Here is a 24,410-nt window from a genome sequence, read left to right as displayed (position 1 = left end):
TTGAGAAACTCCTGAAGCAATGATGAAGAAGAAGAAATGGATTTATACCTCAGTCTTTCTCCAAAACTAGGACTCAAGGGGGCTTGGTATGCGACGGGGTTTGGTTCCAGGACCCCCACGGATACCAAAATACATGGATGCCCAAGTACATAGTAAAATGGTGTCCCTTATAGGAGCCCTGGTGGCACAGTGGTTAAATGCCTGTATTACAGCCACTCGCCCACAAACCGCAAGGCTGCGAGTTCAATACCAGCCAAGGGCTCAGGCTCGGCTCAGGCTTGAATCCTTCCGTAGGTGCCTAACATGAGTCCCATGCTTGTTGGGGGCAATGAGCTTACACTCTGTAAATTGCTTAGGGAGTGCTTAAGTGCACTGATAAGTGAAATCTTCATAACACCAAAGTAAGAGAGAGAATTATTTTTGATGAAACTCTTCACATTTTAATGTTGGCCTTTGGTATATTATAACTGATTTGTATTTCAATTTATAAGCTGCCTTCAGCAGCAGTTTAGGGGGGGAAGAGCAAGACAAAAATAAATTATTAATAGCAACAGTCATAACATCATTATCCTCCCCCAGGTTTTGTTATTTTGCCCCAGGGCTGCATGCACAACAGCTCCAAACACTCTGTGAATTGAAGGGGAGGCAAGGGAGAGTCTTTGTACCCCACCTTGGGATGTAAATGATGCTATTAGTGAGGACTCTTGCCCACTCCTCAGAACTGACCGTTAGGACTACAGCTCTCAGAATCCCCAGCGGCCATGCCAGCTGGACAGATCTGGGAGCCACAGTTCACAGAAGTATCACTTTGAAACTCAACTCTCCACTTGTGCTGAGGCAAAGGCTCACCTCCAGCCCCCAGTGACAACAGTTACTCCAATTCAGGACATGTGCAGGATTGAGTCCCACGACAGGGAGAACCCAAGTCGGACTGCCCCCACAAACAGGTATACTCTTACCTTTGGGTGCTGAAGACATGACGGTGACGCTGCTGCCGCTGCCAGAGGGCGGCTGGATGATTGGAATGGCCTGGGGGGCAGTGAGCACCTTCCCATTGGCCGGCGGGAGAGTGAAATGAATGCTGGCAGCGCCGGGGGGTCCCGTTCCCGCCGGCACCTTCCCCCCGGCCACCTGGAGCTGCTGCGGCAGTGTTGGCAGGATATACTGCACCTGAGTAATACCCCCCGCCTTGCCTCCTGCCCCAGACAGGATTCCCTGAGGCTGCAGGATGCTCAGCGGCAAAGGACCATTCTGCCCAGGGGGATTCTGGGTGATGAACTGGACAGAGGGCTGCTGGGTAATGGTACCAGGAGGCAGCACTGTCACTGGGACGCTTGCGCCTCCCGCGCCGCCCACTGGGCTGTAACCTTGGGTCCCAACAAGCAGGTTGGTGACAACGTTGCCCTGGCCAGAGGGGCCCTTCCCCATGGTGGCCAAACCTTGTCCGAGGAGCGGTCCAGTCACTAAATGAGGAGAGGAGGCTTGGACTCCAGTGCCGGGCACAGTGGGTGACTGAGGAGTCTTCTTGTCAGCATAGACCATACCAATCCGGCCCACGGAAAGCCCGCCATCAGCCCTGGCACTACCTTCCGAGAGAGGGGAGCTGAACAGTGGCAACCCTTCCCCAGATCCACAAAGAAAGGGTTTGCTGGCGATGGGCACCGGCGTGCTGCTGACCGGCTTGACCACATTCGTTACAACGGTGGAGGCCGCACGGACCAGGCTGGGTGCCCCGCTGTAGCCAATCACGCCTGTGTTTGCAGCCGTCATGGAGGGGGCTGTCACCAGCACTGTGCCGGATGATAAGCGGACAGAGTCTGGCACCATCATGGATTGCAGAAAGCTGCCACTGCTGCTGACAGGTGAAGAGATGACCGATTGTGTGGAGGCAATAATGGTAGCCGCTCCAGACTCTGTTGCCCCCTGCGAGCTTCCGGAGCTGTCTGCCCGCTTCCGCCTGTAGGAAGCAGTGGCCAACGATGCATCAAACCGGGGCTCTGGGCGCTTGGTTGGCGTGTTGAGTGGGCGGAGCCCACCGCGGGAGTCCTGGGCCTTGAAGGTGCCCGGCACCATCTGGAAGGAGCTGTAGGGCTTGGAAGGGAGCTGCTGGTCATGGCCGGGGGCAGGTGAGGGAGGCGGCTCCATATCCAAGGCCGGAGGCGGATGGCAAGAGGCAAAGGTGCCAGAGGCAGGAGGCAAAGCAGCTGCACGGATCACTGGGGAAAAGCGCTTCTGCCCAAAGTCCTAAAAGCAAAGGAGGAGGCTGTGAAATGGAGGCCGGACGACCCTGCATAGCCCACTAGGGACCCCCAGCGGTGCCTCTGTCCCAAAACCCTTTTCAAGTTCAGCCCACTGCATGCCAAGCAGATGGCATTGGGACATCCAGCTGGGGTTGCTCAAACACAACTCATTCTATACTGGCTGAGGGGCTACCCTGCACTAACTTTCATCTGGAAGAGGTTGCTCAAACACAACTCTATACTGGCTGAGGGGCTACCCTGCACTAACTTTCATCTGGAAGAAACCAGGAGTAATTTTAGCAATTTTCTGTCTAATGAGAGAAAATCTCCCAAAACTGTGTACCCTTTGACAGCTGTTCACAGGGCTTATTCTGTGCAAAATACACATATGCTTGTTTTGCCCAGAAAACACCATTTTGGACACAGAAAACGCTGCTTTCTGCTCAAAGTAACCACATGTAAATTTTGCATACGTCCTCAACTGCACAGATTATCATTATTGCAGGACTGGCGTTACTAGGGCTGCTCAAGGCTTCAGAAATATTCCTTTGCTAATATTCACCCCACCAGATACTGGTTTCGAACATTTCGACGCTCAACAGGCACCCCTCCCTCCCTGGGGGGACCCAGCTGGCCTCCTCCTCACTGCCCTTCCTACTCTTCCAGGTGGCTTTAGGAAGCTAACCTTTGTGTGTGCTGGGCTACTTCTTGTCCTTGGTTTTAAAGCAATATTTTAACTGGTTTTAAATTCCTTAGACATATTAATATGACTGTAATCATTGCTTCTTGTATGTTTTTAGTTGCACTTGCTTTTATTTTGCCAGCTGCCTTGATTCCAAGTTTGAGGGAAAAACATGGGAAGAGTCAAGGAGACGTCTTCCCTCTGGAAGCCCCCCAGCCCACCCTGGGTCCAGGCAGACCCCTGGCCTCCTGAGGCTTACCTTGCCGTCAGAGTCCTCCCCAAGTGACTCCTCGCTGTCACTGTCTGTCACCCGCTCCTTGCATTTGAGGTCCAAGTCAGGTGGGTTGAACCCATCTTCAGCTGAAACAGAGCAAAGCGAGTCATCCAGGGGCCCCCTAGCCCTGCTCCAGCCCCCCTCCCTTTGCCAAAGGCCCCCTCCCAGACAAAGAGAGAGAAAGAGATGGACAGAGAGAGAAAAGGAGAGGAGAGGGTAGAGGAGGGAGGGAGGGAGGCAGATTATTATCCAAGGGATAGGATTATGGCAGACCTTCAAATACACTTACTGCAGATGCAAGCACAACACAGCAGGGATTTTGAGGGAGGGAGTGCGCATGTTCTCACAATCACAGCGGCTGCTCCGCAATGCCCGGCGGAGGGGGTGCTTGGGTGCCGGAGGGAGCTGTGTAATCGAAGGAACAGACGGTGGTGGTGGGCGAACAACCAGGGCACAATGACGCCCTGCCAGGGAGGCAGAGAGGCAGGGCTGGCTCTGGGCTGGGCTGGCCACACTCCAGTTGTCCGCCAGAGGGATTTCTCATGGATTCAGAGAACCTTTCCATCCATCTTCATGACTGCTTAAGCACAGACAAACCACCCTGATGCAACATGCCTCTTGAACTCACAACCGACCCATCTAAGAAGCTAGGAAAACCACAAGCTGTGCCAGTTCCCCCACTCTTGCTGAGCACCCTTCTCTTGGCCAGAGAGCCTTATCTTAGAGGTGAGAATCCGATGGCCTTTCTCCAGATGTCAGTGGACTGCCATCTGCCCTCTCAGTCACATGAAGTATTTGCACAGTTTTGTCTATAATTAGGGTTTATAAATCATGTGAACAAGTTTGCATAAACCTGTAGTCCAGTGGGGAGGGATTATGGGAGTTGCAGTCCCGGAGCATTCCCATCCCACCCTTCTGCTATCTCAGAGACCACCAGCCCACTGCACTGAACGGGGACTTTATCTCAGCATTCACCTTCCCTTCCGTTGGCACCAAGAGATGGCTGAGAGGGGGCTTCACAGGCTGCTATAGCCCCTGTTGAGAGGATCTCTGAGCCTGTCTCTGCCATCCCATCTATCACCTGCCAGCATGGCTGGAGTAGTTTTATGCCTTTTCTGTTAACCCTGTGTTCTGGGCCATGAATGCAACACAGCCAAGCTACTGTTCCCAGAGAAAGGAGCCCCCACTCCCACCCCCCTGAATTGAGTGTATGTCTAGAAAAGGAAATTCCACTGATTTATTGGCACTAGTAAAATCTGGACTGTTTGTCTAATAGATGCTAATAAACCAGCACACTTTGGCAATGGTAAGTAAAGAAAATGTTGGATTCTACTCTTTCCCGGAATAAATTAAGAACCCTAATTATGGACAGTATTTTACAATGGCCTCACCAGGAAGAAAAGCAGCCACTCCATTCTACAACCTGAATAAATCAAGTGAACAGCTTTGCATAAACGTGCCCATTTCACACATGCTTATCCTCCTCTCTTAGGGATAAGAAACAAATGCACCCCAATAAAGCCCTGGATGTCCTGCAACCTCTCCTTTCCAACTCAGCTTAGCAAAGAACCAGGCCTCTTGCAAGAGTCTACCTGGACTTTCCTACAGTTCCACACCTGCCATTGCAACCTTGTAGGCCAGAAACTGAAAAACAAGAACAAAGAAACTCTAAAAAGGCTAGACCGTACATCCCACTGCCAATTTCCATACCCTGACATGATACAAAATCTTAATCAGGAATCCATGGATCTACTTCAATGGGGGAAGGTCATGGGTTTTCCCCCTTCAATTTCGTTCTGAGAGAAAGGGAAAGAGAAAAAGAGAGAGAGAGAGAGAGAGAGAGAGAGAGGAGGCAGCATGCATTTGCAGGTGGGGGGGCTCCTCACCAATGACATCGTCATCGCCCTCCTCTTCACAGATCACCATGCGCTCCTCATCACTGGTCATGTCCTCGCTGGTAGTGCGCTGGGAACGGGAGGCACGGGAGGGATGCAGGTGCAAGGAGGGGCGGGGGCCCTCGCCTGGCGTTGCAAAGGGGGACCCCGAAGGGCCCAGCCCCCCATACTGCCCCTTGCCACTGGCATACAGAGACGATCCAGAGCACATCTGGAACAACATGGCAATCCGTTAGATCCCCCAGCATGGGCAGAGGACAGTCAGTGGGTCCAGAAGCCAGGGCCTAACAGATGCCTCTCAGACTGGACTGGAGCATGGACAAGATAATCTCTGGGACTACAGTTCCCAGAATCCTCCAGCCAGCATGGCCACTTCAGGAAAGAGGGAGCTATAGCTAAATGCACACTGATTTAGCCCTGTGTTCATGCATTTGCAAGCCACCTCAAGAACCTCTGTTAGTAAGGCAGATCTACTATGTCTTCTGCCCAAGGGCTGAGGGGCGATACCCAGAGACACGCCAGTCTAACCACCCCAATTCCTGCCGCCTTGCCCCCAAGCCCCACAGCACAATCAACACACCTGGGTGAGCTCTTGCAACACCTGGCTGTCCTGGTCACTCTCCATCCCATGCACCCCACTGTGGGAGAAGGCCCGAGGGCGCTGGGCCCCAGGCCCTGCCGTAGGGAAGATTCGGTCTCCGTGGCAGTGCCCGGATCCCATGCCTGCCTTTCCCTGCAATTCGGAAGGACCTGCCAGGAAAGGAGAAAAGAGTGAGAACAGCTGAAGGGGTCCTGGCTAGCAGACATGACAAAGGGCAAGGCAGGAAGAGAGTGCTCACCTCCGGGCACAGCAGCAGTGCCAGTCTCTGACATGCTGCGCTCCCGTGTCTCCTTGGCACATCCTCCAGGCCCAGCGGGCTTGACATCTGAGCTAGACTTCTTACGGTCTTTGTTACACCACTTCCAGTCAGGGTGCGCTTTGAAATGTGCTTCCTTCACCTGGAGGGATCAGAAGAAAAAAATGAATGGAGAGGGGAACACAAGTGTTCACATGCACAAACATTCCTGGGCCACATGCTGAAAGCAAAGGGATCATAGAATCATAGAATTGGAAGAGACCGCAAGGGCCATCCAGTCCAACCCCCTTCTGCCATGCAGGAAATCCAAATCAAAGCATTCCCGACAGATGGCCATCTAGCCTCTGCTTAAAGACCTCTAAGGAAGGAGACTCCACTACACTCCGAGGAAGGAGTGTGTTCCTCTGTCGAACAGCCCTTACTGTCAGGAAGTTCTTCCTAATGTTGAGCTGGAATCTCTTTTCCTGGAGCTTGCATCCATTGCTCCTGGTCATGTTCTCTGGAGCAGCAGAAAACAAGCTTGCTCCCTCCTCAATATGACATCCCTTCAAATATTTAAACAGGGGTATCATATCACCTCTTAACCTTCTCTTCTCCAGGCTAAACATCCCCAGCTCCCTGAGTCGTTCCTCATAGGGCAAGGTTTCCAGACCTTTCACCATTTTAGTCGCCCTCCTCTGGACACGCTCCAGTTTCTCAATGTCCTTTTTGAATTGTGGTGCCAGAACTGGACACAATATTCCAGGTGGGGCCTGACCAGAGCAGAATACAGTGGCACTATTACTTCTCTTGATCTAGACACTATACTTTTATGAAAATGGATGTTGCTGAATGCCTAAATTCTGCCCTCAAAAGAGCCAAAATTTGTAGCTCGAATAAAACTTGAGTAAAACTTGTGCTGAGCAGCAGATGAAGGGATATGATGCCAGGTGTAACACTGAAGCTGTTTCCCTAAAACAGGAAGGCACCTCCTCCCTGTCCTCTGACTTCTGAGATTTCAACCAGGTTTTACTCTGCACACCTTAAAGTATTATCTCATAAAACATGAGGGCCAGACACCTGCATTTTTAAAAAGTCACACAGTACTCCTCAGGAAATCCAGTCCTTCAATCAATATCATGTTTTGAGCCCTGGTGGCACAGTGGTTCAATGCCTGTACTGCAGCCACTCACTCAAAACCATAAGGTTGTGAGTTCAATCCCAGCAAAAGGGTTTAAGCTTGACTCAGGCTTGCATCCTTCTGAGGAGATCGCTAAAATGAGTCCCCAGCAGCTTGTCGGGGCAATTAGCTTACAGCTACACTTACACTGTTAGTTGAGTATGAAGTGGTATATAAATGAAGCTTTTTTTTTGTTTGACATGCCTTTCATGCCCTCCAAACGTCACTCACAGGAGGATGACATCTAGCCAACACAGGGAATTCGGGGCATTGTGAACCCAACCCAAATCCAGCTCTCCCAATCTGCTGCTTCGACCAGCTGTACAAAACAAGCCTTCTTGCTCCTGGGAGACAGAATTTTGGAAGAGACAGAGCATTGGTCTGACCCAGACCCACAAGCCACTTTAAAGGAGGCCATCTCAAAGTGAGCTCTGACTCTCCAGGTGGCTGCCTGGGCTGAAAGGATGCCATACCTGGAAGGCCAGGTCGTGGTACTTCTGCTTCTCCTTGGCCCCAAGCGCATACCACCACTCCCCCAGGATCTTGCTGACGGTACGGTTGTCTTGGTTGGGGTGCCGCTGGTGAACCAGGGCCCGGTGCCTCTTGCTGAAGATCATGAACGCATTCATAGGCCGCCGGATGTGATCTTTTTCTCTCTGCCAAAAAGACAGGGAGGGGTGGGTTCAAAGAACAGACCCACTTCTGTTGATTTTTCCAAAGTGGAGTGACAGGGGAACATATATAGGTTGTAGGTGATGGTTGGAGGGGAGGTATGGCCCTCGTACCTTGTTTGGACTGCGGCCATCTTTCTCAGAGGATGAATCCCGCTCTTTGGGCAGGGCGCTCAAGGACTGGGTACGGCGCTTGCCCGGAGGCAGCGGGAGCTGGATCTCAGGTGATACGATTGACAGGAACCTGCACAGAGTAGACCGAAGGAGGATCAGGCTTGATCTTGCCCTCTTCTACCAGCTGCCCCCCAGGGCCCTCCCATCACTAATATACTCCAGATAAAACTCAACAATATGATTAAATTCTACAGACAGGGCATAAAAGCAAGATAAAAAATTGTGATGTGCTGTTCCCACTTATAGCAATCCTAAGGTGAATCTATCATAGAGTGTTCAAGATTTGTTTAGATGGTGTTTGCCTTCGCCATCCACTGAGGCTGAGAGTGTGTGACTTACACATGGTCCCCTGTGGATTTCTGGGGCAAAGCAAGGATTCGAACCTTGGTCTCCCAGAGTCCTACTACAATATTCAGACTACTACACCATCCTGGCTCTCACAGGGGTAGCAGAGAACACATCTTTTTTGAGGAAACAACCAAATTACAACCAGCAAGAGGGTAAAATGCAAAGGTATACAAACAATCTAAGAGTCTGTAAAACGTCTGGGACAATACGCAGGCTCCCAAAATTGGGTGCCACCACTGGAAAATGCCCCCTTTCTGGCCATGCAGCCTCTTCCCTTCCTCCCAACTGCTGCTGACTTGTATTTTTTCAAGCTGCTGCCTGCAGCCATACTTTCTCCCACTTAGTCCTCAGTTACAACCTCCTATTCCATCTTAATCCCATAGATCACTATTCCCACTCCTGACACAGATTTCACTGTGCCTGGCTGCCCGTCAGACCTGAGAAATGGCAGCCTTACAAGACCAACAAGAAGTGACGCAGAAGAAGTGCCAGCACTCACGCATCGTCATGGTCGCTCTCCGTCTCGCTATCCAGGCGTGGGTGCCCTGGGACGTCATCCTCATGCTGGGACGGGACCCCTCCAGCTCCAGGAGTCGTGGCTGAGGGTGGCTGGGGAACTGGAGCTGGGCTGCCAGGGTGGGAGGTATTTGGCCTCCCAGCTTCAGCCCCCAAAGACACGATGGGGATCTCATGGGCCACTGCAGCTGACTCCGGGGGCTCTGAAAAGGCAAAGGACCAATATAAGAGTGGGACAGACCGGGGGGGGGGGGAGCAGTGTGTCAGTCACTCAGGCAGGCAGGGCCAGCCCCATCTTGGCTGGCAAGGCAGCACCCGCCGTCCCCCACAGTGTGCTCTGCAGGCGGCTTACGGAAAGGAGACTTTGAGGAGAAACCTCCACGCTGTGTCCCAGCTCCCCCTCACCTTTATTTTGATTAGACGTAGAAAGGTGGCTGATAGGCTGCTGGCCTTCATTGGGCTGTACTGAGGAATCTGGCTGGCTAGGAGCCAGGAAGGGCACCAGCGAGTGCCATGGGAATACCGCCACGGACCGCGGCTCCACGTTCGTCCATACTGGAGGGAGGGAGAAATGAAACAAAGCATTACAGACAACTGGCACAAAGAAAGGGGCAAAATGTTTGGAGTGTGTGTGTGTGTGGGGAGTCAGTGAGATAGAAGATTGGCACTGTCTACCTGCGTCTCCATTCACACATTCATAGACCCCCTTCCTCTCTCACCATTCCATCACTTCCCTGGGAAAGCGTTCTGCTCTGGCCCGACAGTCCCAGCCTGTGCCATGCCTCATCCCCAGATGCTTCCGTCCCCCAGGAGAGGCAGAGGGAGAGTCTCTCCTCTGCTTGCCAGGAAGCAACCCTGGCCTCCCTCCCTTCCCAGCTGGGAGCCAGGCAGAGGAATTTTATAGCTGCAGGAGAGGAAGGGGAGGCAAAGGGGCCTGGCTGGCTGGCTGAGACTCCCACGCAAGCGGCTTGGCTCTTGGGAGCAGCATCCTCTGGGGCTCCCAGGGAAAGACCCTTGGCAGGGCCTCTCCGTCCAGGAAGCCAGCATCAGGACTCTCCCTCCCTTTACTTCCCTTCCGGCTGCCCCATATCAGGCTCAGCAACACTTCCTCCTTGGGGTTTTTTTTTTGGGGGGGGGGGCAAGGGGCAAACAGTCAAGGCTGAGCAGAAGCAAATGGTCTCTCTCTCTCTCTGGGTCATCTGCATGCAGCCAGAGCCCATCGGGACCCTGCCAGGCTGCTTGAGGGGCAACACCTGGCTTTCACTCAGTCCACCTGCAGCAAAACATCCTCTTCCATGGGATGCCCACAGCCCAAGGCTTGCCAGTGACAACTGTGGCCACGGAGGAAGGGAGAAAGACACAAGGGCCTGCAGACCCTCCGCCCCACGCCTCCCTCCCCAGGCAGAAGGGCACCAGGGTGGTTGCCCTGGACAAGAGCCATGGAGGACGGCAGTAACGCTCAATGGATAGTGGGAGGGCAGCAGCCTCTGCGTCCCCCCACCGCCTTGCAACCTTTGCCTTGGCCCTTGCAGCAGCAGCAGCAGCAGCAGGGGCTTTGTGTGACCCCACTGCCTTGAGGAACTAACAGGAGCAGAGGAGGGTGTGCTTTTGGGGCCTGAGCCCCCCAGCCCTGCTTCGAGGGAGGGGCCTGGGAGTGCGGGGGGGGGGGGCGACGAGGCCTTTCCCTGGCCCCCGCCCCTCCCCCTCGCAGCCCATAAAGTTCACTCAATTATTCAAAGCGCTGAGAGCATCGCGGTCGCTCTCTGCCGGGAAGTGCTGCTGGCTCAGTGGCTTCCTCTCCTCTCCTCTCCTCCGGCGGGTGACCGCATCATCCATCGCTGGGAGAAAGGGCGGGGGGCGGAGGGGCTGGAGAAGGAAGGGCACAAATGGGAAGGCACCCCCCCCCCATATGGGCCCAGAGAGAGAGAGAGAGAGACCAAGGCCTTGAGCATCCCCAGAGCAAGCCCTCGCCCAGGGCCGAAAGGGCGCCGTTTGGAGGGAAGGACCCACGCTCCCTGCCAGACCCAGACTGACCGAACATGCCCAGGCCCCGGGGCGGCAGCGGGGCCAAGGAGGACGAGGACGAGGCTAGGGCTTCCGCTCCTGCTGCCGCCGCCGCCGCCGCCGCCGCCGCCGGTGGCAAGGCCGCTCTCGCCGCCGAGAACATCCCTGGGCCGCCCCCTCAGCAGCGGCGGAGGCGGCGGAGGAGGGCCGTGGCGCGAAGGGCCCCCGCGGAGCCCGCGCTCCTGGCCTCCGGGGCCGCCCCCGCCATTTCCGGACCCAGGAGACGGAGGAGGGGGCTCCGCGGGCCGGGCGGCGCCCCTCCCCTCCCCTCCGGCGGAGGCTTCTTCGAGGCCCGCGTCGTCCAAGCCCGCCCCGCTCGCCCGCCTCTCTCCGCGGCCTCCTTCCTTCCTTCCTTCCTTCCTTCGGCGACGAACAAGGAAGGCAGCCAGGGAAGAGGACCCCCGCCCGCCCGCCCGCCCGCCTCGGCCTTCGCCCGCCGCCTCCCTGCTCTGCTCTCCGCTCTCCCTCGTCACGCAGGCCCCATTAGCCCCGCGCTCCCATTGGCTGACGCCACGCCGCTCATTCACATGCAAATGAGCCCCCGCCCTGCCGCCCTCCCATTGGCCGCCCCTGGAATGCCAGTCATATGCAAAGCAGGCGGGGAGGGCCCCATTGGCCGCCCTTTTACTCCGCACGCCAGGCCACGCCCCCAGGGAGGAGGAGGAGGGGAGGAGCCAGGAAGGGGCTCGGGGCCACTCCGTCTTCCTCCGCGGGGAAAGAAAGGCAGGAGAGGCGGCAGGCAGCGAGAGCGCGTCCCGGTGACTCAGGGGCCTCCCTGCCTGCCTCCTCCTGGCCCTGACTCAGAGCCAGCGCCTGGGCTCCGAGGGCGTGACGCAGCCAGCCCCCTCCCTGCCTCCCTGAGCCTCAGCCTCAGCCAATGGGCGGAGAGGTGAAGCCAGGAGAGAGAGAGAGAGAGAGAGACGGGGCCCACAACACACAGCAGCAGCAGACGCCCTCGCTCTGCCTCTGGTGGGAGGAGGAGGAGGAGGAAGGCGCCTCTGCCTCCGCCCACTCGGGCCTCCTCTGCTCCGTCTGCGGCAGGACACGGGCAATGGGGCAAGGCCAAAGGAAACAAGCAGGCGGCGGCAGCCAAAGACGCTCAAGCCGCTAAGAAACGTGCCCTTTCCGGACTACAACTCCCAGAATCCCCGGCCAGGAGCCGTGGGGGCTCTCTGGGAACTGTAGTGGTACGGAAAGAGCGGCCATCACTCCTTCTGCAGCACAACGGCAAGAAGCGCATTTACATCTGTGGCTCTCATTTGGGCAGTGGCTCCCAGCAGCCTCGTCGCTCGCACAGCCAACGGCAAGGAATGCTGGGAGTTGTGGTCCCACCTCTTCTGGGCGCATGATGCTTTGAAGCGCTTTGCCAGTGGCTGTGGCAGCTGAAGCCCTGGGCCACACAGCCCTGGGAAAACACGGCCGCAGAGACAGCAGGAGCCACCAGGAGCCACAAGGCCCAGCAGCCGCCCAGCAGCCCCTGCTCGCCTGGGCATAAGGACTGGCACCGCCTGCCCCAATGCCCCTTGCCCAGGGAGGCCTCTTCCTCCCTGGCATCCCAGCTGCCCATCTGCTGGGCACCTCTCTACTTAGCCCCGCTTGGGCTGGTGCTCCCTCATGCAACAAAGAGGTACAGGGTGAAAGTCAGGAAGGCACTGTGCCATTGGTCACACTGAAGGAGTACAGAGGGCAACAACATGCATGCATGCGGGCCTATCTGCCTAGGCTGCATATGCGTTTGTGTGTGTCTATGTGTATGCGTACGCAGACGCACACACCCTGCTCCCGCGGCTGGGTTTTGGCAAAGCGCCCTACTGTGACTGAAGCTGCTGGCGCACTGAGGATTATGCATCCCTGGCACAGCTGTGTGTGTGTGTGTGTGCATGCGCATGCGTGCGTTGTGTAATTCAAGTGACTGGCATGTTTGTGGCACTCCACCAGAGCTCACAGAATCACAGAGTCCTAGTTGGAAGAGACCCCAAAGGGGCCACCAGCCCAATCCGCTCCTTCTGCCGCGCAGGAAGACGCCGCCAAAGCCCTCCCTAACGCATGCAAGGGCCACCCAGCCTCTCTTTACAAACAGCCCCCAAAGGAGGAGGCTCCACTACAAGGCACCACAGTTCCACTGCCAAACCGCTCTTACTGCCAGGAAGTTCTTCCTAATGGGAAAGTCACCGTCCGGCTTCAAACCCCCGTCCAAAGGCATGACCTTTCTCAAGCCCTGTGCTACATACTGGGGTGTTAGGAGGGAACCTTCATTCCTCCAGGCATTTGGCAATACAGCTCCCACAATCCCTTATCACCAGTGGAGCAGCTGAGGCTCCTGGGAGTTGAAATCCCAAATGTCTGGAAGGCCAACAGTTCCTGCCATAATTGGTGTGAGAACACAGAATCACCACAGAGTTGGGCCGCAGCCGCATTCAGCCTTGCAGGAAGGCACGGGTCAAACACTCCTCCGGACAGAAGCTCACCAAACCTCTCTTTAAAGATCTCCAAAAAAGGAAAGCCCTCCCTGCTCCCCGAGGCCCCCATGCTCCCCTCTCAAACAGCTCTTACAGCCAAGGAGGGCTTCCTAACGTTTCCATGGACTCTCTTTACTTGCAGGTAGTCCACCGTTTTGTGTTCTGATCTAGGAGATGGAGCAGGCATGCTGCTCTCCGGAGGAGGTGCTGCAATGGAGCCTCTCAGCGCATGGTGTCACACTGCTGTCTGACGCAGCTCCAAAGGAAAAGGAGGCGCATACCCTGGCACCCCATAAGCTGGATGGTCCAGATGGATCAGTACCTTTGCTAGGTAGAAGGCACATTTTGTGGGTCTCAGGCAGAGATGTTTACTCTCAGCTATTCTTCTAACTGGAGAAACTACCCCTTGAACATGGGGCCATCTGCCCGCAAAGCACCCTGCTTTGCTACTGAGCTGCCCTTCTGGGTGCTTCTGAAGTATGGCACGCAGTGCAATGGCAATGGAAACAGAAAGGGCTTGCACCTCCCTGAACACCAACAACTCACCTCCCTCGCTCTAGATGCACATGTGTGCACAAACACATACATGTGCCAAAAAGCACGCTACATAAGCAATATATTATGTTTATATACTGACTATTAATTTGGTTCCACATTGACAAACTATGGCTCATGAATTAACCAAGGAAGAATACAGATTGTTCTCATGCACAGAAAGGACAGAACCACACAACGGTCAGTTGCTGAAGACTAGTTGACCTGAAAGCAGTCATCGCATTAAATTTGCCATATATCATAGAATATGTTATATATTTTTAATGATTAACTGCATCCTTCTGACATGCAGAACAAAATTTTCAAAAACTAAGTTGGTTTGCAATTCCCCGCTCCATCCCTCTGTGTGTGTGTGTGTGTGTGTGTGTGTGTGTGTAGTTTATGCCATCATGAATGGGCTAGGCTTATGGCACTTTGAAAGCCACCTGTTGATTCAGGGTGAAGATTTCAAACATTTAAAGCATAAGGGTATGTGCCATCACTCACAAACTTGGGCTTGCAGGACACAGAGCCTGGGAAAGAGTGTGCCCTGGGTTCATTTGAGTTGCTTCACTAATGTGCCATGTGAAAACACATGTGCAAAGCAACCAGAGGACACCTGAGCGCATGCAAGGGGCACGCGCGTGCTCGCAGCAAGGAGCGCCTCCGTCACTTCAGTGCAGTTATGCTTTGTGCCAATGCACAATGGAGTGCGTTGTGTGTGTTGATGTGGAGGGCAAGCAGACCCACCATGCTGCAGTCCTGTTCAAGCCAAACACACACACACCAAGCCTCAAGCTGTACACAGTGGCGTACAACAGCCCCCCCCCACGTGAACGCACATGTACTCTCCTGTCTGAAACTGGTTCCCCCCCCCCCAGTGATAAAAATAGAGCCTGGGCTCTGAGCAGGCAGCCAGGAGAAGGTAGTCTTGGTTACCCGTTGCCGAGAAACAGCAAACTGCATTGGAGATGCTGCAGGGAGACTGCACCCTGGGAATGGGAGACACACACCCTGTGCCCCACTCTCCCCTCCCTGGCAGGCCTGGGTCCTCTGCTCTCACTAGCCCCCCCCCCCAGGACAGCGGATAGGGGGACAGAGGGGGTACAGGCTCAAAGCATGCCCTTGGCCCCACACACTCTGCAACTCTGGCACTTGACCCCCTTTGGCCCTCTGAATGTCATTGGACTTCAGTTTACAGAAAGCCCTCGGACAGCATGAACAATGGTCAGGAATCCCTGGAGTTGCCCAGGGCCCCAAAACATCTGGAGTGGCAAAGGCTGAGCCCCTTGTGCTAGGAACTGTTCAACCACGAACATCCATGTCAGTCATCCCCCCCCCCCCCGGGGAAGGGGTCCCCAAGGGCATAGAAGTGAGTCTTCGCATAATGGACTGCCTTGTGCAGGAATTGGGGGGGCTCCAGGATTCCTCAAGAGATCTTTTGGTGCCAAATGGTGACATACCCGACTGCTATAAAATCAGCCTCAGTGGTGCCCAGTCATGGAGCACAGGAGCCTTCCAGACCTTTAACTGGTGCCATGCAGAAGCCCCTTGCAGTCAATGGGAGAATTTGGCCACCAAATGAACTCTACCCAGACTGTCCCAAGTCAGCAATCAAATTCCCCATTGTTGGATAAATGAGGAGCCCCTGCACCAGGGTGCACTCCATCCCCTGCCCCAGAAGATGTACTTCCCAAGGCTTATATAACACAAAAGCAAAGAAGGAAGAGCAAGGTGTGCAAGCGTGACCCACGCTTTCCCTCTCTCTTTTCCAGAAAGACAAAGCTACCACAAAGCCAGAAGCCACGCAAAGCCAGAACCCAGGTGTGCCTGCATGTGGAAACCAGGGAATCTCCCCAGTGTCTAAGGGGGAAAAATATCCTCTGAACCATTCCCCTAATTGTGGCTTTGCACCGGATGCTTCAGCCCAGATGTCTTCAAAGCAAAGACCTGCAACCCGGAGCAACGAGAGAGATGGAAGGAAGTCACTGTACTGGTCTCTCCAGAACAACCTCCCCAGTTTGCCTGTGTGTCTGCTCTGTATACAAAGTCTGAAGTCTTTCCCCATGCAATAAATATCAAGCCCTAAAACACCAAAGGCTCTGAACACATCCTTGAAGCAGCATTAACCCAGTGTGCCTGTGCTGCACCTTTGAAAACAAGACCAGGAAAGTTACTGGCCCCGTTCCTCTCTCTCTCTCTCTCTCTCTCTCACACACACACACACACCTCTCTCAACCAGTCATAGGTAACGTTCAGGTGGCCTGAATGGAAGAACTCCCTTCTAGTTCATCAGTGCCTCCCCACCTGGACTGAAGTCCTGTTTGCCATAAGCAAGAGATTTTTACAAGCCTTCAATATAGTCTGACAACTCTACCAGTCACCAATCATCAGCTGAGCAGCTCCAGAATCATGAAACAGGGAAAAAGAGCAACTGGTCAAGTTCAAAGTGACCAAAACCAGTACTTCAGTCAAATTGGTCATGGTTCCAGTCTCACTCAGCCTTAAAACCCTCTTGCAGTTGTAATGCAGGCAGAATTAGAGCAAGTTCTTCAGGGTTCTCCAATATCTGGAAGAGAAAGCAGCTACTGTTGCTCTATGGCTCCCAGGTCCCTTCCAAGAGAAGCCAGACTGCCTTTTCCTGGACTTGTGAAGGAACTCACCAATCCAAACAAGGCCTGCTAAAGGCCATAGGTAACCCCACTAGCGGCACCCAGACATGCACAGACTGCAGGGGAGCATTCCCAGTCCAAGCCACCTGCTCAGGAGAGCAGCAACAAACACAAGAGCTTTGAAAAGGCATTTTTTAAAGACTAGAAGATATGCAGTCTGAGTAATCCTGGGAGTGGTTCCTCTCAAACATCACCCTTTCCAGGCGCTGATCAGAGGTACATGGGCACCTGGTAAGCCATGCTACCTGACTGAGAGGCCTGAAGTTGCATTAACCTATCTTCCAGCCAAGAGGGGAGCTGGCAGAGAGTAACGGAAGGTAAGGAACATGAGGAACACAGAATACAGCGTCACCTACCACACACACACAGTTTTATTTCCCACCTTGGCTTCCCCCATTTTCAACATAGGAGGTGAGAGAAGAAAAAGAGAGGAGGTTTCTGGCTTTGGCCCTAACCCCAGAGGCTCACCCCTGGGCAAACGGGGCTGCCTGTAACACAGGACAACACCATTTATCAAAAAGAGATTATTCAAGGCTGCTAGCCCAGCCAGTTGGCTGGCACCAATCTCAGTTGGACCACTTGCTTACAACTCTCCCAATGGCGGGGCAACCAGTAGCTCTTGGCCACAAGGGCAGGAGCCTCCAGTGGGAAGGGAGGCAAAGAGCAGCAGGGCAGGGCTCTTCTACCCACCCACAAATTGCCCAGTTTACCACTGTGTGACTCTCCCCAGTACTCCTGGACTGCAGCTCCCATTGTGTCTCAGCCCCGGCTGTGCTGATTGTAGCTGATGGGACCTGCAAGCCAACAACGTCCAGAGGGCCATCAGTGACTGATGGTGGTGTTACATGGACTTCTAGGTCTGACCGAGAAAGGCTGTCCAAGGAATGTCTCTTCCAACTCTACAATTCTATGAGCCAGAGCACAGGAAAAAAGTTACTTTTTCAGACTACAACTACCAGAACCCCCTCAGCTGGCATGGCTATTTGCTTCTGGGAGTTGTAGTCCAAAAAGTTAACTGTTCCAAACTACTAAGCTAACATGCTGCACAGACAGCCTCTCACCCAACACTCCTTTCCCTGTACGAATCACAACCTCTTCTATACCAGCCATTTTGTTTCTTAGGCCAGTAGTCCAGAATGGGAGGAGCCAAAAAATCCCATCATTACTGTATAACAAGTAACACCAGACTAGGAACAGCAGCAGCAACTGCAGGGTGGGAAACTCTGTGTGTGGCTCCACTCCAACCCCATTAACTCCACTCAGCACAGCCAAAGATCAGACGTGATGGGACTTGGAGTCCAACAGCCCTGGGAGGGCCTTTGACCCCCAGTCCCTGGGGCATCCTAAACCTCTGAAGAGAAATCCTGTTTCTGCCCAGAATGGGTACAAGACTTGTAAGGTACAAAGTCCTCCCATCTCTATTGCCTTTGCCTTCCCTGCACCCTCACAAGTTTGTCTCCACAGTGCCCGCTTTTGTTTCTACACTACAAAGGAAGAGGAAGGCAGGCTCTGGGATCTGCCCAAGGCGGTACAGAGTGTTCAGGGCAGGGGTGTCTCTTGGAATCAGGCCTCCCACATCAGAACCAAAGGCCTTTAAGCCCCGTGCTTTATGGCACACCAAGCCTGTCTATAATCCTCTTATACATTACTAGCCTGCACCACCCTCATCCTCATCACCTAATGGCCTGCAGGGAGACAGCAAGTAAGAACAGCTTCAGCTCTATGCTGAGCAGGGCAGCTGAGGCTCTCCTCCTCTTGGACTCCAAGGAAAGATGGTCAGTGTTAAGGTTTTTGGAAAGCAACGCCTAGAACCCCTGGAAGGCTGGACTGAGGCACTTTTTTTAAAAGTAGCATTTCCAGCCTTTCTTCTTATGCCAAGTGTGGAAGAAGTGTGGAGTTAATCCCCCTGTCCACACCACCAGCCTGCCCACCATCTGTGATTGCCCAGAACAACCAGGTGAGCACTTCAGGGCACAGCTGTGCCAAACAGAGACCCAGCACAATTCACACTATTACAAATCCGGCACCATTCAGAGGCTTAGGGGATGGAAGGACTAACAACTATTTGTATCACAACTGCCTGCAAAGAGAAGCATCTGCTGGCACGTTCCATCAGCACCTAATCCTACTCTTTTCACTTGGGTCTGCTTTAACTGAAAGGTTACTAAGTTTAGGGAAGCATGTGAAAGAAACACAGAGCCAGGCTGAGGATAATACCACCAGAAACAGACCAGAAAACGCCACTTACCAGTGCCAGGGCGCCCCATGATGATCTCCTTCTTAGGGGCTGGGTGGCTGGTGTATTCACTGGGGACAATGACCGGCAGCAGAGCAGCTGGGGAGGGGTGGAAGGCGACTGGCTGGAAGGGGGAGGAGACACTGAAGGCGGGTGGCGGTGCCTGCTCTGGCGCTGAGACCATGCTGGGCTGGCTGGACGGCAGCGTTCGGCCCACATTGATAGGCACCGGCACCTGCAGTTGCCCTTTGCCAGCCAGCAACTCCTTGGCACCAGCCTTTCCAGTTCTGGGGCTGCCCACTCGACTCTCCAGAGGCTTCTCCGTGAACTTGGATGGCAGGGGCACATCTGGGTTGCGGACAATGACGGGCGAGTCCCTCTGCACAGCGGGCACCCTACGGACGCTGGGGCCAGGGTCGCAGGTCAGGCCAGCTGGTGGAGGCACCAGCAGCAGCGGTGAGGCCTGCTGGGAGCGGGAGGCAAAGGGTCCCACTCCGGCGGGCGAGACGGCCCGGAAGCCGGCTGGGGTGGAGGGGGTGGGCGTGTGGGAGATGGACTCCACCCCAGAGTCCAGGCTGTCATTCTTGTGGAAGTCGGCAGTGGATCCTGGGCCGCCACCATGATGGGACTCGGCCTTCCGCTTGCTGGGACTCATGGGCACTGTGAAGGTCAGGTTGGTATGGAAAGTGATGCCTGAGTGGTGGCGCTCTCGGGAGGCAGAATGGTGCAGCATCTCTGGGCTCAGCACGGTGCCCCCAACACCTTTGGGAGTGCTGGCACTAACGTGGCGGCTGCGGGCTGCAGCAGCCCGCTGGATGACGGGTGAGGCATTGATGGGGCTAAAATTAGCTGGGCGGAAGCCGAAGAGTGGAGAGGGGGAGGGGGAGGGGGCTGGTGAGAAGGGGGACTGGTTAGAAACCGGTGAGAAGGAGGGGGTGCCCGAGCGGGAGCTCCCCAGAGAGACAAGCATGACAGCTGCCTCACACTCATCAAATTCAAAGCGCGAGAGGTCAGCAGGGGCCACCAGGCGTGGGCGGGAATCCCCCCGGGCACTGCTGGCCTCACTGTCCCGCGAGGTCTCATCCCAGTCAAACTCGGCACTGCCTTCCCGGAGCCCACTGGCCCGGCCCTCTGAGAGGCTCTCCATCTCCTTGGTCCGCATGGAAAGGTGGCGGGAGCAGTAGCCACGGCGCTGGGACTCCTTCATGCAGCCCTCCCGGGAGCACAGCCGCCGCCACTGCTTCCCGTTGAACTTCTTGCGGATACCATTGGGGGTGCAGACCACATCCCCCTTCTTGTATTTTTGCTGCGCCGCTGTCAGTGGAGTGCGTGAACGGGAGGAGCCTGGAGTGCTGCACTTGTCCACCGACATTACGCTGCTGCTGCGGCTCCCTCCAGCCTCCGGGGTCAGCAGAGGGGAAGGCTGCTCAGGCAGCCGGGGGAAGGCAGGCGACTTGGGTGGCGAGAGGATCTGGGGCGGCACCACCACTGACTGCTCCTCTGCCCGCACGGCAGCACTGATCTTGGAGACCTCAGCATCTTCAGGCTGCTTTGGCTCTGGGCAAGGTAGAGCCAGAGGTGCCCTCTCCTCCTTTTCTACCGAAGGGTGAGGCTTCTCGGGAGGCTTGCCTTCTCCAGGGAGGGCCTCGCAGCCCCAGGGTGGCCGCAGGAGGCGCAGGGCAGAGCGCTGCAACCAGGCAGAGTCCTTCCGGGCAGCGGCTGCCCCCGTGCCAGAAAGGAGGATGGGCCGGGTAAAGCGCACTTTGTAGGAGACGGGCTTGGTGCTCACCTCCACCACGGTGCCCTCCCGGTAAGCTGTCTCCTCGGGGTCCACACATGCACAGACAGGCGTACCCACAGCCAGTGCACCCAACGGAGGTGTGGCATCCAAGACCACATCTATGGCACCAGATCCCAGGGCTCCTTCATAGTAAGCCGTGGCACGGTCACCTATGAACTGCACCCCGAGGTCCTGCCCACGCCGGACCTGCTTGACCACGGCCGGGTGGAAAAGTCCCTCGCGCTGGGCCAGCACCCTCTGGGAGCGCAGCTGTCGGAGATCGAACTCTCCTGACGGGGGCCTCACCCACATGTCTCCCGCCCCCTTCTCATTCTCATCAGCTGAGTGCTCACTGGCTGTGTCGGTGCTGGAGGAAGGGCAGCGCCGGGGCTCCTCCTCCTGGAGTGGTGCTGCCACCATCACCGGGGCCCCCTCACTACCACTGGATTCTTCCCCAGCCAGGTACTTCCTGCAAGGTGCCCGGGCTTTAAAGGTGGCTGTCTTGCGGTTCAAGGAGGCCTCCACGCCACCGACCTCCATCTCTGCCTCCGCCTCCCCCACGGGCAATTTGTAGGGGTCATTGTGAGTTCCCACCAGTTCTGACAAGCCAGGCTCCATCTGTACTTGCATGCACCGTGTACCCACAAAGGCCAGGGGCTGCTCTGGCCCCGGGTCCTCCCCAAGGTCCGTCTCTTCGGGCCGGGGCTCCTCTTCAAGGGCAGTCTTTTGCTTCTGAGCTTTGGCTCGGGTGGAGGGTGGCGAACAGCTGCTGCTGCGGCTCCTGCTACTTGAGGAGGAGGAGGAAGAGGCAGACTTCCTTGCCGGTTTCATCTTCTTTCTCCCAGCTGGAGGATCGGGAGCTAAGGGAAGGAAGGCAGAGGGGAGGGTTACGAGGGGATCCCGTACTCCTCAGGTCAGAACCCCCTCCCCCCGTTTAGCACAGCACCACTCCCTGATCCAGCCTAGAGCTTGGGAAAGTTACTTTTCCAGACTGCACCTCACAGGATGCCATCACCATGCTGGAAAGTCTCACTAGAATCCAAAAAAAGGAAAAGAAAGGAACTTCTCCAGGGCCTGGTCTGACTTCCCCTTGCCAAAATCATTGCCAGCCCTTCCCCAAATCTCCTCTGCTGCTCTAAGAATGGGGAGGAACAGGAGGCCCTCTGGGCCCTGTTGGACTCCAAGCTCTGACTACTGGCCATGATGGCTAAGGGAGCGGATGGAAGCGGTTGTGTGGCAAGAGCTGGAGAGCGGACGCACATCCCTGACCCTTTCCCAGAAAACGTGAAGGCAGCATCCTCCAGGCTGAGCCCTGAGTGGGAAGGCCCCCGCATCCCACCCACAACTCCCCATTGATTTCCCAGTATCAGGCTCTCTTATCACCACCATCCCTGACCAGAACTCCTCGGCTCCAGCCTGAGAGCATTGTGTGTCCAGTGTGTGGACGCAAGCCAAAGGACAGAGGATGTGGCCCAAGAGAAGGAATGAGCGAGCGCAGCTGTCCCCAGGGAGGGCCAGCCATAACACTCAGCCCTGCTGAGCCCCGGGATCCAGGCCCTCAGGGCTGGGAGTGCCAGCTTTCAAGCTGCGCCCAGCCCTTCTGCCCAGGTGGAAGGGCCCTCTGGGTCTGGACCAGGGCTCCCAGGCAGAGAGATGTTTGGAGAGAGGCCTCTGGAAGAGAGAGCAAGGAAGGGGGCACTGGAGAGGAGCGTCTCCTGACCACTTGGACGGTTCCTTTTGGGGCCAGCCTTCCTGCTCTTCTTCACCTGGAGACAACTAGCCCCCCCATCTTCTGGGGGGAGGCCCTCTTTGGTCTCTCTCTCGCCCCCCTCTTGAGGCGGGCTCTTTGGGGAGGCCTCTGGGGAGACCCTCTCCTTGGGGCCAGCGGCTCCCTCGGAGGTGCTTCCTGGGCGCCTCCAAAAGGCCTCAACGGGGACAGGGCTCCGGCCCCCTTCGCTCCAGTCCCGGAGGCAAGCGGAGGGGCCAGGCAGCCAAGGGCCCCGAAGGCCCGGGGTCTCCGCCGGAAGCCCCTCCCCGCCACCGGGAGCGGAAGGCGGAAGCGCCGGCGCTCCTTCCGGATCCCTCTCGCCACAGACAGGAAATGCTCCGAGGCCTCCCTCCCTCCTCCGCTCGCTCGCTCGCTCGCTCTCTCTTTGGGAAGCCCCCCCCCCACAGACTCATTGGCGTATTCTTTTACGTCCGCCTTTCTCCCAAGTTGGGACCCGGAAGTTTTGGGGCGAATCAGCAGCGCCCCTCGGCCTCCGCTTTTGGGCTCCGGGGGTCCCACTTTATTCGGGGACGGAGTTGGCGGGACCTCCGCCCGCCCCCCCCGCAGCCCTGACCTCTGACCCCCTCCCTCCCCCTTCCCCGCGCTTCCTTCCAGGGGCGACCTTTCTTCCGGGGAGCGCTGCTCCGGTCCAGCTGCTCCCGGCTCCTTTCCCGGAGGCTCCAGCCTGAGCCCCTCTCGGCCCCTGCGAGCCTCTTTTACTCCAACAGACAAAATGGTGAATGAATCTGGACCAGCTGGAGCCGCCCTCCAATCGGCGACCACAACTCTGTGACTGATTTCCGCAGCGGCCAATCGCCAGTTAGCCTGCCTGCGCCGTTCCCGCCCCCGAGACGGAGACGAAGCCCCGCCTCTCGGCACTCAGAGTGGGCGGGGGGACCGCCCGCTGCCTCCCTGCCCCTCCCTGCCGAGGAGCACTTACAGTAGCCTATCAGAAGGCGAGCCAGCGGAGACGTGGGCGGGGCCTCCTGTACAGTAACCAACGAGGAAGAAGGGGCGGGGCGAGGCCTCAGACTTGTTTACTTGGTGCCGGAGGATCAGGAAGAGCGAGGGCTCCCTGAACCCCATGGGATATGTAGTCCTCAAGGACGCTCGCCACCAGCTGAAAAGCCCATTTAGCCCAAGGCAACAAACTTTAACTCCCATGGCGCCCCGCGAAACTGGGCGGAGGCAGGAACTGGGAGCAGTGCTCCACGGGGCTGGCAGTCCTCGCAAACATCCTTCCTGGCTGCGGAACGGCCAAACCGGGGAAGGGAAAGACGCCAGTTCCCGGGCTGCCTTGCGACGAAGGCGGGGCACCGGGACCGCTAGGCCTCACGGCCGGAATAGTCACAACTGCCGACAAGGTTAAAGGAGGAACCCGGAAGTCCTCTCGGGGAAGGACCACAGCTCCCGGGATGCACCGCGCAGGCCCCTCCCCCATTCCTCAGGGCGGCGGAGATGCCGGACGTCTCCTGCCGAGGGAGTCCTCCAGGCGAGCCCTCGCCGCCGGGGAACTCGAGGGAGGCGGCGGCCCGGCGACTACGGCTCCCGCCATGCTTCGGGGAGGCCTACGCGCGAGGCCCGACGGGGCTTGTAGTCCTGGGCGGCCCGCCCTCTGGGCTCTCCCGGCGGGGACTGTCCCGAAGGACTACAACTCCCGCCAGGCCGCGCGGCCTCCCCTCCGCCCCTCGCAAAGTACAACTCCCGAGGAGGGGAGGGGGCCTGGCGACCCCCGCCGCCGCAGCCGCCCCAGCCCCATCGGCAGGCCCTCCGCACACCCGGCCACTCACCCGCCGCGGCCCCCTCGCGCTCCCTGGACCTCCGGCCGCCCGGGCCTCGCTTCCCCTCAGCAACAGCGGAGCAGCCGCCGCAGCCAATCAGCGCCCGGACCGGGACCCCCCTTCCCCACGTGGGGGCAGGGGGCGTGGCCGGAGGCAGCCAATCCGCGCCCGGGGCGGCCGAGGGATGAGGTCACCGTGGGAAGCTCGCATTGGTCCGCGCAGCCGAGCCTGGCAGCCAATCAGGACGCGCCTCGGCGGCGAGAGGGCGGAGCGATTGGAGTGGGGCGGCCTTTCCCTGCA

The 24,410-nt window shown here is 56.6% G+C and overlaps 1 protein-coding gene across 4 annotated transcripts in view; it reads right to left on the bottom strand.

The window, feature by feature from the left end:
* Positions 1-24,198, bottom strand: part of CIC (capicua transcriptional repressor) — a 33,283-nt gene extending 9,085 nt beyond the window's left edge. For 2 of the 4 annotated variants that reach the window (XM_089479078.1, XM_089479081.1), the window contains exons 1-11: positions 22,952-23,043; positions 18,794-21,421; positions 9,222-9,371; positions 8,800-9,019; positions 7,893-8,022; positions 7,581-7,763; positions 5,931-6,090; positions 5,672-5,841; positions 5,083-5,302; positions 3,182-3,282; positions 960-2,244 (exon numbers count right to left, since the gene is read on the bottom strand). In XM_089479078.1, the coding sequence (XP_089335204.1) occupies positions 960-2,244; positions 3,182-3,282; positions 5,083-5,302; positions 5,672-5,841; positions 5,931-6,090; positions 7,581-7,763; positions 7,893-8,022; positions 8,800-9,019; positions 9,222-9,371; positions 18,794-21,392 (5,218 nt within the window). In that variant the 5' untranslated portion in view covers positions 21,393-21,421; positions 22,952-23,043. Of the gene's footprint in view, positions 1-959; positions 2,245-3,181; positions 3,283-5,082; positions 5,303-5,671; positions 5,842-5,930; positions 6,091-7,580; positions 7,764-7,892; positions 8,023-8,799; positions 9,020-9,221; positions 9,372-18,793; positions 21,422-22,951; positions 23,044-23,269; positions 23,801-24,119 lie in introns of those variants that run through there. The other 2 variants (XM_089479079.1, XM_089479080.1) reach the window with 2 other exon arrangements.
* Positions 24,199-24,410: the final 212 nt, after the last annotated feature.

Source organism: Sceloporus occidentalis, unplaced genomic scaffold (genome assembly GCF_023333645.1).
Source record: "Sceloporus occidentalis isolate IW3139 unplaced genomic scaffold, rSceOcc1.0.p SCAF_13, whole genome shotgun sequence".
NCBI classification, from domain to species: Eukaryota; Metazoa; Chordata; class Lepidosauria; order Squamata; family Phrynosomatidae; genus Sceloporus; species Sceloporus occidentalis.
The sequence above is the reverse complement of the archived record's forward strand: the minus strand, read 5'-3'. Positions and strand labels throughout refer to the sequence as shown.